The sequence below is a fragment of the Oreochromis aureus genome, linkage group 6, assembly GCF_013358895.1.
Source record: "Oreochromis aureus strain Israel breed Guangdong linkage group 6, ZZ_aureus, whole genome shotgun sequence".
Taxonomy (NCBI): domain Eukaryota; kingdom Metazoa; phylum Chordata; class Actinopteri; order Cichliformes; family Cichlidae; genus Oreochromis; species Oreochromis aureus.
The window spans coordinates 12,816,837-12,829,306 of NC_052947.1; the positions used below are offsets into that span (position 1 = coordinate 12,816,837).

At 38.6% G+C, this 12,470-nt stretch overlaps 2 protein-coding genes across 2 annotated transcripts; one reads left to right on the forward strand and one right to left on the reverse strand.

The window, feature by feature from the left end:
• Positions 1-226: 226 nt before the first annotated feature.
• On the reverse strand, positions 227-2,506 carry ubl5 (ubiquitin like 5). Its single transcript, XM_031743871.2, has 5 exons — positions 2,384-2,506; positions 2,019-2,082; positions 975-1,058; positions 852-889; positions 227-499 (listed from the first exon to the last, which is right to left on the reverse strand). The coding sequence occupies exons 2-5, from the start codon at positions 2,072-2,074 to the stop codon at positions 456-458; spliced, it is 222 nt and encodes a 73-aa protein (XP_031599731.1). The 5' UTR covers positions 2,075-2,082; positions 2,384-2,506; the 3' UTR covers positions 227-455.
• A 62-nt stretch (positions 2,507-2,568) lies between these two features.
• On the forward strand, positions 2,569-9,282 carry pin1 (peptidylprolyl cis/trans isomerase, NIMA-interacting 1). Its single transcript, XM_031743870.2, has 5 exons — positions 2,569-2,752; positions 5,912-5,994; positions 6,778-6,886; positions 6,968-7,078; positions 8,500-9,282. The coding sequence occupies exons 1-5, from the start codon at positions 2,695-2,697 to the stop codon at positions 8,607-8,609; spliced, it is 471 nt and encodes a 156-aa protein (XP_031599730.1). The 5' UTR covers positions 2,569-2,694; the 3' UTR covers positions 8,610-9,282.
• The last annotated feature ends 3,188 nt before the right edge of the window (positions 9,283-12,470 follow it).

A 12,470-nucleotide genomic window follows, 5' to 3' on the forward strand; every position in this document is an offset into this window, starting at 1 on the left:
AGTTTGTAGGTCCCATTGGCACCAATTAATCCCTTCTACTTACTACCACCAACATCAAAAGCAACTAACTCCATGTTTTTTGCATGCTTTTGCCCAACACTTTGCTTTCCAGCTTACTGGATGAAGGTAAAGAGTAATTTGGAAAAGCGTTAGCGATGCATAAGGTTTCCCAGTCTCACCCAGTATGAGAAAATAATTAATGGACAAAAAAGACCAGCACTCACTCTCACAGTCAGGTAAATATCAGTTTTATTTCCAAAATATAAAAAAAACAACAACAACATCTCTTTCACAAAGTGATTTGAGAGGAAAAATTAAAACTCCATTGTTGCCGTGTGACTGTCGCTCTCGCTCCATCTCGTTGTGTGAGACCTTCAATTCCAGTGGTGCATGTGTGTGTTTGTAGCAAGAAACATCTTTACATCTGTACATCTGACTTCTGGTTCCCCTCTTGCTTACTGGTAGTACAGCTCAAGGTTCATCCCATCATGGATTTCATCTGGAGAGTTTTTGGTTAAGTGCAACAAGTGATCTGGATACAGCAGCTATCGGTTCTGCTCATTCTGAGAGGTACAAATTTACACGCATTACAAAAATGCTTCAGCTGTTTTAATTAGAGAAAAATAAGTGCTGCAGTTATCTTGATCTCTAAATCAATAAAAAACATTTTTTTACCAATTTAAACAATTTATGGATACATTCATGTTATGGATCATTGTGAGTGCAATAAAAGGAACTGCAGTTGTTCTGTGAGGGTGTAATAACGTCACGGTCATGATCATTATTAAATTAAAGGTAATGTAACTAAAACCACATAAGTACAACTACAGGAAAAACCCTTTAAAGGATACAGTCACCCAGAGACACGTGGTCCTTGAATATGGTGTACCTGTGGAAAACAAAGGACAACATTTAGGTCCAAATAGATGAGTTATTTGTCATCAAGCACATCAAATCCCATTTGAGCAGCTCACCATTTCTTTAGCACGATCTTATCATGCCGTGTTCCTGTCTGGGCAGCTATGAGCTTCTTCAGATCTCCGATGGTATCCTCAGAGCTGAAACACCGAAGTTAAGGAAGGAGCAGTGTAACAGCTTGGAAAACATCCAGAGCTTTAACAAATGCGTGGTTAAAAAAAAATCTGAGTGTTGTCTGCTAGTATCATTTTGCTTCTTTTGATCTGCAGATGGACGGCGCAGCAGCTTTGAATGCTCTGCTTTCCTCAGTCAGAACACTTTAGCCATCCTGTGTGTGTTTTATCTAAACTGGTCCAACTCTCTCTGTAGCCCCATGACAGACTGCCTCCAAACCCATTATAGGCAAAACACTTCTAACACTTGACCAAACAAGATTCCTTCAAGCTGCGACACCCAGAAGTTACTGAAAATCATCAGACTTTTAGTTGATTGTCAAGTGGCGTTCATTCAAGTGGTATTATATCTGCTGTCAAGTGATGGCAAATAGTGGCAAGCACCATTTTTAAACATCATTTGATGATAATAAACATAAACAGGGTCACATATTAAAAGGTAAAAGAACCTGAAAGACCAAAATGTAAGATACTGACTTTTTGTTTTTAATAAAGTTCACTTACAAGCTGAAACCTCAAATATGACTATTATAATAACCCACAGACTTTCAATTGTGGGTTTCTGTATTAACGGAATGAAATAAGTCATAAGAAGTAATCAGCATGGGTGCCAAGACAAACAGTGACACTGAATTTTAGTCTTCTAACATCCTCCAGAAACTCACATGTTAATAGATTCATTGTAAAACTATTCCCCACACCATTCTATTATATAAATGGGCCTTACTTGCACCTTAAAATTAAGTCCATAATTTCAGAGCAGGGGTGCTGTGAAAGCAGATGCTGATGAATGCTGTACTGTTAAACATCCTGACTTATTTTAACTCATCTCAAGACATCCCAGATGTCCGCACCTAAAACATTATTTTGACATGTGTGTTGAGAGACAATATTCAGCATTATTTTCAGAGTTTCAGCAAAGGATACTTGCACTTGACCCGGACTTTCTTGCCTAGACGGTCGTTGCAAACCACTTCGATCATCTTTACGTCTGCAGAAAAGAGGAAGAGATGAGACAACGTTAGACAAATGAAAGTATTAGATGATAAAGTAGATGATAACCCTAGTGAGTTTCTTTTATACAAGATTGGCTGGAAATCACAGCCACAGAAATCTAGTGAAATCAGCCAGGTTGTTTTGTTTAGCTAACGTTAGCTGTACCTCACAACACCACGTTAACGTAAAACAAACGGGGCTTATATTTAAATACACTCATGGGCAGCTTTATGAAGTCAAAATCCGAAACATTATGATACCGTATAAAAACCACACGTTGAAGCTGTCATCCTTACCTTGAACTGTATAGCAGAAAAAACAATTATTTCCTTCGCTGATATTTTCTGGAAATCTCTCGGTCCTGCTTACCGTAAAGCTGGTTTAGTTGCGAATTCGCCTTCCTACCAATCAAATGAGGACTACGATGATTGGCGATCTCGCTAGACCTATCACAGAACAAAAACCCCACCAAAGGCGGACCTAATACTGAAAACAACTTGTACCATAAACATCAGGCCAACTGTCGTAATCTGCCTAGCTGCAGCTTGGTTCGTCACACGGCTTCTAGATTGAAATCAAATTTGAAAACGCTGCTGCAGAAAGCAACATGGCAGATGAGGAGAACCTACCGTCCGGATGGGAGAAAAGAATGAGCCGCAATTCAGGTGATAAAACACGAGCCACAAGAAGCTAAGTGTCCTAAATAGGGAGCTAAAGTAGAGTGTATAGTGAACTTAGCTCAGTAGCTAGCAACCTCAGCATCGTGCATTAGTGCTGAAACGAGGTTGGACTGACGTGTTTAATCACTGCAGTCTAAAAGCAGCGAGGGGTTAGTCGCTGCTGTCAATGTCTTTATTTAATGATGGCGTTTTCTCAGCTTGTTTTAGGCACCTTAGCTTCATTATCGCGCCAAAGCTGATTCATTCAACCTGGCTGCGGCAGGGCCCTGCATGACGTCAGCCCGCCCCAGCGCCTCACCTGCAGATTGAACGAGTCCCAGCAGTAGGACGCTTTTCAGAATGCTAAACTTATGCGTCCTCTCTCCTCCCTCCTCACGTGACACAGGTTATCGTCATAGCTCTCGTGCTGTGGTGTTTTGTAAGGACCAGTAAATTCTAATACACACAGTTACACGGAGAAACACTAATATTTAATATACAATTAACTTAAATGTTTTAGTATCCCTCAAAGAAGCAAATTGCTTAAAAAAAGAAAGCAGTTACTGTGAGGTGAACATTGCTGGGGTCGTTGCTCAAAGTCTTAAACATTACTTGTCACTTTTATTTATTTGTTTTTGTTTCATTTTGCATTACCTAATTACTCCCTGGAGAAAGTAATTTGTTAAACTACTCGTTATACTTTGCGTTACTCCACCGCAACATGACTGACAGCATGTTGTGATGCATTATAAGCCTTAGGCTACAGCCCCACACAGTGACACAAACTCCTATCGTAACAGAGATTTTATTTTATTTTATTTTATTTTATTTTTGTAGTGATAACACGTGGCAAAGTTGAAAACCAACTCAAGGAGCCTTCAGAACAACCACCACACCGATTCTACTGTAGAAACATGTACAGGTAGAAATGGAGGCTGGGCCTGATGGCTCATCACTCTGGCTGCTGACTGAGGGTCAGGATACACTGACTAGGTTCTTCACCGTGAAGATGTTTGTAAAGAGATGTTGCGTTAACAGTATAATGCAGCAGTTTCTGCTCTGGATGCAGTTTGCGATTCGTGATCTCATCCTTTCATGCAGTGAAATGGCCACATCGCCACTTCTCAAATGTTGTAAACTGCTCCACCATTTTCCTCCTCCCTGCAAAAATCTGAACTCAGCTGACAGCAGCACAGGAAGAAAACTGCTGGTTTGATTTTTTTTTTTCCCTCTTTTCTTTCAATCTGCCCATTGCTGAGATAATTGAATAACCTTTGCAAAGCAAATAGTGATGCAGTTGCTGAAATTAGTACAGTGATATGTTACAGTACTGCCCGTCTCAGAGTAATGTGATTACAGTACCTTGTTATCTTCTAGCCTGTTATATCAATGACTAATAACGATAAGTAAGGAAGTAACAATAACGCAAGTAAATTTTATTTATAAAAGGTAAATATTTGGAAGATATAAAATAAAAAATACTAATAATTGTTTTTTGTTTTTTTTAGCATATCTAAAGATGGCACATGAGAGATTATTTTTATTTAAATTGGCCTATTAGAGATTTGAATGCTTTTCAGACTTTGAAGGAGAAGCTGCTCTAAGCTTTGAAATCGTTCTTAAATGAGGGCTTGTGTGGGAGTCTGTGAGTTGGACAGGTGGCCCAGCTGTGCACCGTGACTCACTCTACACTGATGATGAAACCACAAAGTTCTCATTTAGCAACAGCAGCGCCTCCATCGACACGTACCTCCTTCGCATCTCTCTGAGATGGCTAGGAAGAGCCGTCTCCTAGTGCTAGCAACTAGTTGCAAGCTAGTACTGGACAACAAGCTAATTGCTTTATATGAAGATGGAGCCTGACCAAAGGAAGAAAGGAGGCATGCTTGAGTCATGGAAAGCACCCAAAGCATATAAAAGCTGGGCAGAGCCACTTTAATGTCACCCCGTGGTTTGTGGGCACCAGCTTTGAAACTTGCAGTGTGGCAGTTGGGCTTTCACCATCTTGGTCTTATGAAACCACACATGAAAATGTTAGCACTGCAAAAGAGGTGATCAGTGAACATTAGCGGTAGCAAGCTTGCATGTCAGAGCGTATACCATTTAACAGTTTACATGGATTATTTGCAAAGATAAAAACAGTCGAGCAGCGCAGTCAGCCTTTTGCTCAATGAGTCTCTAATCCTGAGGATAAACTCGAATTTCATAATGTTGGACTGCAGCTGGCAACAGTACCTGTTGTTCTTGCTCTTTAAGGCCGCAGGTCATGTTACAGTGATCCTTTCCATGTCCACTCCAATATGGTGGATATGTTTCTGTAGAGAAGCAGGCTGACACAATGTCAAGCAAAACTGCTGCTATATAAATATGAGGTGTGAAGGTCCAGGGCTGGTTAGAAGGGGATTGGCCTAATAAATGAATCAGTGGTCCATGAAAACAGTCTTAAAATAAGAATTACTTTTAAAACAGAAGAAACCAAACAGTTGACTCAGTGTTTAAGTACGATCGAATGCTAAACTAGAGAAAGGTGCTTCTTTTAAAAGTGTATGGCCTCAGCAGCATTTTTTTTTCTTTTACACTTTTTTGCTGAAAGGCCGAGAAGGATTCAAAGGTGATTCTTCTATGAAGTCAGCCTGTGATATTTATTTTCTCCTGTGCAGATGGCCTGTAATGTCTAACATAAAAGGCTTCGATCATAGTTGTAAACTCACACAATAAGCTTTTTTTAGTCAGTTTTGGTCATTGTGGCTTTTTGATAGCATCTCTGATGCTCTTCTCTCATTACCTTTATTTACAGTCTTGGCAGGAAGCAGTTTGGTTGGTTTTTTTGTTGGTTTTTTTTCTTTTTGGCAGCTCACTACATGGTTTTTACACATCATCAGTGATCAGCTGTCGATGAAAGGTGGACATTTAGCAGCTTAAATGATGGCCCTAACTCTCAGGTGTACTCCAGGATAACTTGTTTCGTTCAAATGTCAGCGCTGGCCATCCCTGTGTAAAACTCAAGTGTTAGACATTTCCGTGTGAAGTGAGGCCAGTTGCTGTAGCACAGTATCCTGTACTGGGTGAATGGGTAGCAGCAGAGTCGTGTTGTGTTTTCATGTGTTTAAAAAGATCTTAATAAAACTTAATGAATTTACTGGTTTTCTGTCGTTACTTCAACAGGCAAAGTGTACTACTTCAACCACATCACTAATGCCAGCCAGTGGGAACGTCCAGTGGGAGACGGACGTGGAGAGCCAGATAAGGTTGTGTGTAATGTTTAGTAACTGCGTTTTTTTTTTTTTTTTTTTCTCTTTTGATGCACGTGATGAGTCAGTGCTACTTTCCCTAAAGAGGTACTGAAACACATTTTACACGGTATGTTCAGATTCCAGCTAGGGTACTGTTAATGCCTGCAAATTACTTATGATTTGACAACTATTGTGAAAAATCAATTTGGCAGGGGCATAGCGCTCTCCAGGATAACATTTGAAATGTTCCTGTAACACATCAGGGAGCTGCCTGCAATATGACACGTATGCATTTAAATAGTGATAGGAGGAACGGTGCAGAGAAATGGAATTCAATTATTAACAGTATTGTATTTCACATGATTATTAATAAAGACTGATGGACAACTGTGTGCTTTTACTTAGCTAACGGTTATAGTCATTGCTGATCAGTCTTATCTATCTTATCTTATCACAATACTTAGTTATGAAGCAGATGGGGGAAAAAAACCTCAACAGCACCCTCTGGTGGACTGAAACAGTAATAGATTTTATTATTCTAGGACTGATGAGTTTAGTGTTTTGTTTTCTTTTACACTTGCAACTTATGTAATGTTGATTGGCGTTCTTGTATGTTCATGACATCTGGTGGAGGGTCAAAGGAAGAACCAGTCAAATGTAGTTGTAGGGCTGCATGAGTTGCTGTAAAGTTGAAATTCTGCCATCCAAATTGTAAAGTGGTTCTGATACTCCAACATCTGGAGTGTTAACACACAAATACTGATATATTTGTATATGTATATATTTTTTTAAATTCAGGTACGCTGCTCTCATCTCTTGGTGAAGCATAATCAGTCGCGTCGTCCGTCTTCCTGGAGGGAACAAAACATTACACGATCTAAAGATGAGGCCTTGGATTTGATTCAGAGTAAGTAAGGCAGCACGGAGAGGGAGAGGAGATTTTATGAAGTCTGATGGATGTATTTAATATCTTCTGTCTTCTGTGCAGAGTACATAGAACAGATCAAGTCTGGACAGGAGAAGTTTGAGTCCCTGGCTTCTCAGTTTAGCGACTGCAGCTCCGCTAAGAACGGTGGAGATCTGGGACTGTTTGGTAGAGGTATGCACGGCATGATGTCATTCTCTGTTCAGGGCAGTCTCTCATTCAGCATCTCCTTCATCTGTCTTTCTGAATAAAAAGAAATCCTGCACATAGCTCTCCATCAAGTGATCAAACATTCAGTGCATGAATAACTGATAGTAGTGACAAGTTAAACCAGCAGTTTGTGAGCACAGTTTAATTCCATATTTGTCACATGTTTCAAACATCAGTCAATTTCAATATGAGACAAAGATAACCAGAGTAAATACAGAAGTTGCAGTTTTTACCCCTCGGCCATAAAAAGCCGATGTGGTATTGTCGTCACTCCGACTGATGCGTGGGTGGCGTGAATGCACAAGTTTGTCAATGCGATAACTCAAAGCAGAGTTCACACTATAGGTGTTTCTCCTAAAAATCTTAGGCAATTTCAAATTTCATTAACCTCGACCTAAATGTCAAGATCAGAGGTGAAGTTTTCTGAAAATCTTGTGAATGCGATAAAGAAGGAAGTCTTGATTTTCAAATTTATACCGTAGGAGCATCAACTACGAGGCTTTAAGGCTTTAGGGGTAGCACCGATGACTGCCAGTAATTTTAAGTGATGACCTCATTTATTATGATGATCTGAAACACACCAGCAAGTCCACCTCTGAATGTAGCTTAAATCCTGTTGAGCTGCTTTGGCCATTGGTTCTTGAAAACCCTCCAGTGTGGCTGAATTAAAACATTCTGCAAAGAAGAGTTGGCCCAAATTTGTCCACAGCGAGGTGAAAAAGATTATTGCCAGTTATCACAAACGCTTGATTGCAGTTCTTGCTTTTAAGGTAAGCACAACCAGTTATTAGGGTTAAGGTTACTAAATACAATCATTACAAATTACTCAGATGGCCATCGGCTGATATTAGTATTAGTACATTAGGCTTGTAGGAGCTGTTTTTGTGTTGTTACCTATGTGTGCCACTAGGGGTCACTGTTTGAATGTTTATGTATGGTACTTAAGGTAGGCACAGGTAATTATCAGCAGGCGTTGTTGTTCAGAAGGAGCAAACGGTTTGTGATTCGCTGGAAACTAAGAGAACTGTTGAACAACAAATGCAACCAATTGAAAGCATTAAAGGTGTTAAATGTCAAGATAAGCACGGCTGGATTTATTGGATTTTCTCAAGTTTCATTCATAAGAGTGGCACCGTGTCACCCCTGCCATCAAACACCTAAGTGGGTTCAAGTGTAGGCTTAGCCTGTACAAGGCTGTTATCTAGCTGCACAAACTCTGTAGAACTGAACTGAATAAAAGAAATGAATGTAATTAATAATGTCAATTAGCTAAATATGTCATTAATATGAAATAGTCATACAAATGAATGATTAACTATAGACGTGCGTGCTGCATCATGTTGTATGATGGTTGGATAATGGCTCAGTGTGTGTTTCTGCTTTAGGTCAGATGCAGAAGCCTTTTGAAGACGCCTCCTTTGCTCTCAAAGTGGGAGACATGAGCGGCCCTGTTTTTACTGACTCTGGAGTCCACATCATCCTACGCACTGGTTGACAAGAAGACTTCACACGTTGTACTTTCCTCTTCCATCATCAAGCACACATACAAAGTCTAACCCAGTCAATCCTGCAGATTATTTTAATGGCACACAGCATCCCAGTAAACAAAGCTTAAAGCCTGCATCGCATCATTTTAGGCAGGATCCGTTTGTTCCAAGCACCATTAAACTATTATTCTTTAAGATCTTTTATTAACGATGACAGTGCCTGTTGAAGTGACCGCCCTATGGAAACTTTCATATGAGTGAGGATTATTTAAAGTCTTCTTGGTATGTGCATGACTTCTAAAGGACCACTTACTGTATGTTTCCCTATAAGATTTCCCATTTCCACTGTATGTGTGCCAAAGCAGTTCCGTAACTGTTTTGGAAAATAGGTTCAAATACTTTCTAATATTAGCAGCATCCCTGCAGATGGAGAAAGCACTGTTGTTCTGAGTTTACTAGAGTTAATCTTTGTGTTTTCAATTATTCAAAAAATGGAATTTATTTCTTTCCACAATCCACTCTGAAATGCATGATTTCTTGCCTTTGGATATGCCTTGATGGCACCGTTGAAAGCTTGCAGGGTTTAACAATAATCTCCACAGCTTTTAAAACCATCAATGTTCAGATGAACTGTTAACACTGTTGTGTCATTGAGGCAAAAATAAAAATCTCTTTTTGTAAGTCTGGTTTTATTTCCATGATTTAACCACCTTCAAGCGTTTCCAGTTTAGAAACTCTTTAGGAAGGAACTGAAGTGTAGATTGTATATCGGTTTTAAACCTCTGATCTGGTGTTATGTGTTGGGTCTTCAAAACCGGTCTGTATATATCCTTGGCTTTTGTATGTGAGGCTTTTTTTTCATAGCCTATAAAAATAAAGACCTTTCAAACATGTGAGCAATGCGGTGCATTAAAGGAAAACTACTTCTTGCTTCTCATCCCAACAAAAGAAATCTATAAGGGAAAAAGGTTCCATATGAAAAATATTAAAGGACAAATGGAAAAACAAACCGCACAAAACTGATGTAATTAAAAGCTGCTGTCATAAAGCACAATAATAGACACTGTCTGGTATTTTAGGTTTGTTTTCAAGTTGATTTATAGAAATGAAAAACTGTTTGGTGTTAACCATTATTTGGTGCAGTGGTTAACACCAAACCGTTGTGACTGACTGACCTGGTTCAGTGCCCAGGTCTGTTCTACATAAACCTTAGTGTTGCAATTTAGTCATATCTTTAAATGTATCTTTTCAATGTACCCACAGACATGTACTGGTGGTTCTGTAGTCATTAGAAGTCTTGACTGTAAAGCCCTGGTTCTCCCTTGGCAAATGTTTTCAACATTGCTTTCCTCTGCCCTGTTTTTTTTTCTCCTTTCACTTTTCATACGTAAGTTGTTTTTGGATTCCTCCCAATGCTTTTATGTGTTTCCCATTCTCAGAATCAGCTCTGTTTGTAAACACACCTGACCTCTTTCACAAGCTGTTTTCTGCAGTGAAAATAACAAATCGCACGTTTTTATTGGTCAATTATTGCTGAAGCATGCGTGTCAACTTCACTACTAGGCATGTACATAAAATTAACATCTAAATCTTTAATCTAAATTTTTATAAATAATCATGCTAATCGTGATTAGGCCAGTGGACACCATCACATCTGGACAAAAAAAAAGTTTCTCTTATGGAAAATGTCATAAAGGCTGTGTGGAAGTTCCTCAAACCATATGCATTATAGTGCTGTGAGATACAGCAAGTTTTGCTATTGATCTTATACCAAATACAGGCCCAGGACTGCTGATGCCAATACACAAATGGATACTTTTAACATAAGGAAGGAAGCTTTGTTGGGGAGATTATGGAGTGTGTCATGACTTATTAAATTAATCATCATTATTTTGCAATATCTGAACATATTTTAATGATCCCTAACTCACTGGGATTTTTACATTGCACATAAATTAGTTAACAAAACAAAAACACACCTTATTGGATATCTGGCATGTAAATATGCCTGAAAGTCAGAAATTGACTCATTTCTGTTGTTTAAATGTGCAAAAGGCTATTAACATGTTACAGTCCACACAAAAGGGTTCAGACAGTTTTCATAGTGTGTGTTTTCATTCAGTGGGCTACAGACTGAACTTCTTCTAGTTACCTTGATTCACAAGTTGTCTTCATAAACGGTGTCGGTGCAACAGGCACACATAAAAGCTAATTAGTGCAAAACATTAGACTAATATGACACTAAGATATATAACAATATAAGTGTTTCATTCCCCCAAAGTAAAGCACAACCCTCTGCACCAAATGTTATTAATACAACCACAAATTCAGCTGAGGGTACAATTTAAGAAAAAAAAATATTATTGATCATTTTGAAAATAGACTCAAAATTTTGAGGAAAAAGTCGAAATGTGGAGATTACACTTGTTCTTTCAAGACAAACTGCCACGGTTGCTTTACCCTATTAGTGAAATCACATTTCAGAATCGGTTTTAATAAGGAAATAATTTCTCTTTTAGCACATAAACACGGTGTGGTGATAAATTAAAAAGATTGTGCACGAAGATGCATCTGGTCAGATGGATAAACCACACAAACTTGGAAGAGTGGATTGTACAAAATGAAATGGATGGTAATGGACAGAAGAAAGGTTTTCAATGGTCACAGCCTCGTGCTATAAAGAGGATCCTCTAGATTAAATATGAATCCTGACTTTATGGAAATCTATGAGAAAATGACCACTTGAATAGTGACCAAGGTAAGAAAACTTTGCTGTTGATGTGTCTCTATTACTAGTTTAAAGTCTCCTTCAGTACAATATAATGTTTGTTTGTTATATGTTGTCTGTCATGTTAGGTCTCATAGTATTCTCTACTCGAACTCTGGAAAGATTTAAATGTTACCTGTGGGTTGACTCTTCAAGTGTGTGTGTGTGTGTGTGTGTGTGTGTGTGTGTGTGTGTTGTTATGTACCCACAAATATTTACTGTTGGTTCTGCTGTTTGTAAATATTTAATCTAAAGTCTGTGTTCTCCAAAGGCAGATGTTTTTACCATTGCTATCTCTGCCCTGTTTGTTTACCCTTATTTCACCCCATCTCTTGTCACTTCGCATACGCAGTGTCCTTGGATTCCTCCCAGTTGCCTTTATTTGTTTCCCATTCTCAGAATCAGATCTGTTTGTAAACAGGCCTGACCTCTTTTACGAGCTGTTTCCTGCAGTGAAAATAACAAAATATAACTGTTCCTTTTACATATTTAAGTATGCATTACAACATGTTATCTTCTTTACTAATTTTAATTCGCATAGGCCTAAAATCCAAAGTGAGGTCCAAAGATAGTATTTTTCTAACTCATTTGGCCATCGAAAACTATTCCATACAGGCAAAACATTTTAGAGGCTGAATTGGTCTGTTTTATTAGACTGTATGTAAAAGATGGACATGGATTTCAGGTGTGAAACATGAAACCACTGAAAATGTCCTAAATCCGCATTTTTTGTTTTTGTCCTCTGGATGTAGGTGGAGGGTTTACATTATTCCTACACATTTGCTGTGTAGCTTCTCTCTGACAAGCAGAAGCTGAATTGCTTGCTCATAGGGGTCATATGATTGTTGGGTTTTTCTCTGTATCTATTATTGTACGATCTACAGCACAATATAAAGCGCCTTGAGGTGACTGTTGTTGTGATTTGACGCTATATAAATAAAATTGAATTGAATTGAATTGTGTTAAATACACTTGAGAAATCAAAGAAAGTGATCCTTAATGTGTAGGTATTGCTATCAAGGGGGAATTAAGGTCTCTAGATTAGATTAGATTAGAATAGATTAGAATAGATTCGATTCTTTTTTAATCCCTCGGATGGGTT

Excerpts from the sequence above, each read along its gene's own strand:
- ubl5 (XM_031743871.2), bottom strand. The coding sequence starts at position 2,074 with ATGATCGAAGTGGTTTGCAACGACCGTCTAGGCAAGAAAGTCCGGGTC. Across the intron at positions 1,059-2,018 it reads AAAGTCCGGGTCAAGTGCAA|CTCTGAGGATACCATCGGAG; the intron begins GTATCCTTTGCT and ends TCGGTGTTTCAG. Across the intron at positions 890-974 it reads AAGATCGTGCTAAAGAAATG|GTACACCATATTCAAGGACC; the intron begins GTGAGCTGCTCA and ends TGTTTTCCACAG.
- pin1 (XM_031743870.2), top strand. The coding sequence starts at position 2,695 with ATGGCAGATGAGGAGAACCTACCGTCCGGATGGGAGAAAAGAATGAGC. Across the intron at positions 2,753-5,911 it reads AAGAATGAGCCGCAATTCAG|GCAAAGTGTACTACTTCAAC; the intron begins GTGATAAAACAC and ends TTACTTCAACAG. Across the intron at positions 5,995-6,777 it reads GACGTGGAGAGCCAGATAAG|GTACGCTGCTCTCATCTCTT; the intron begins GTTGTGTGTAAT and ends TTTTAAATTCAG.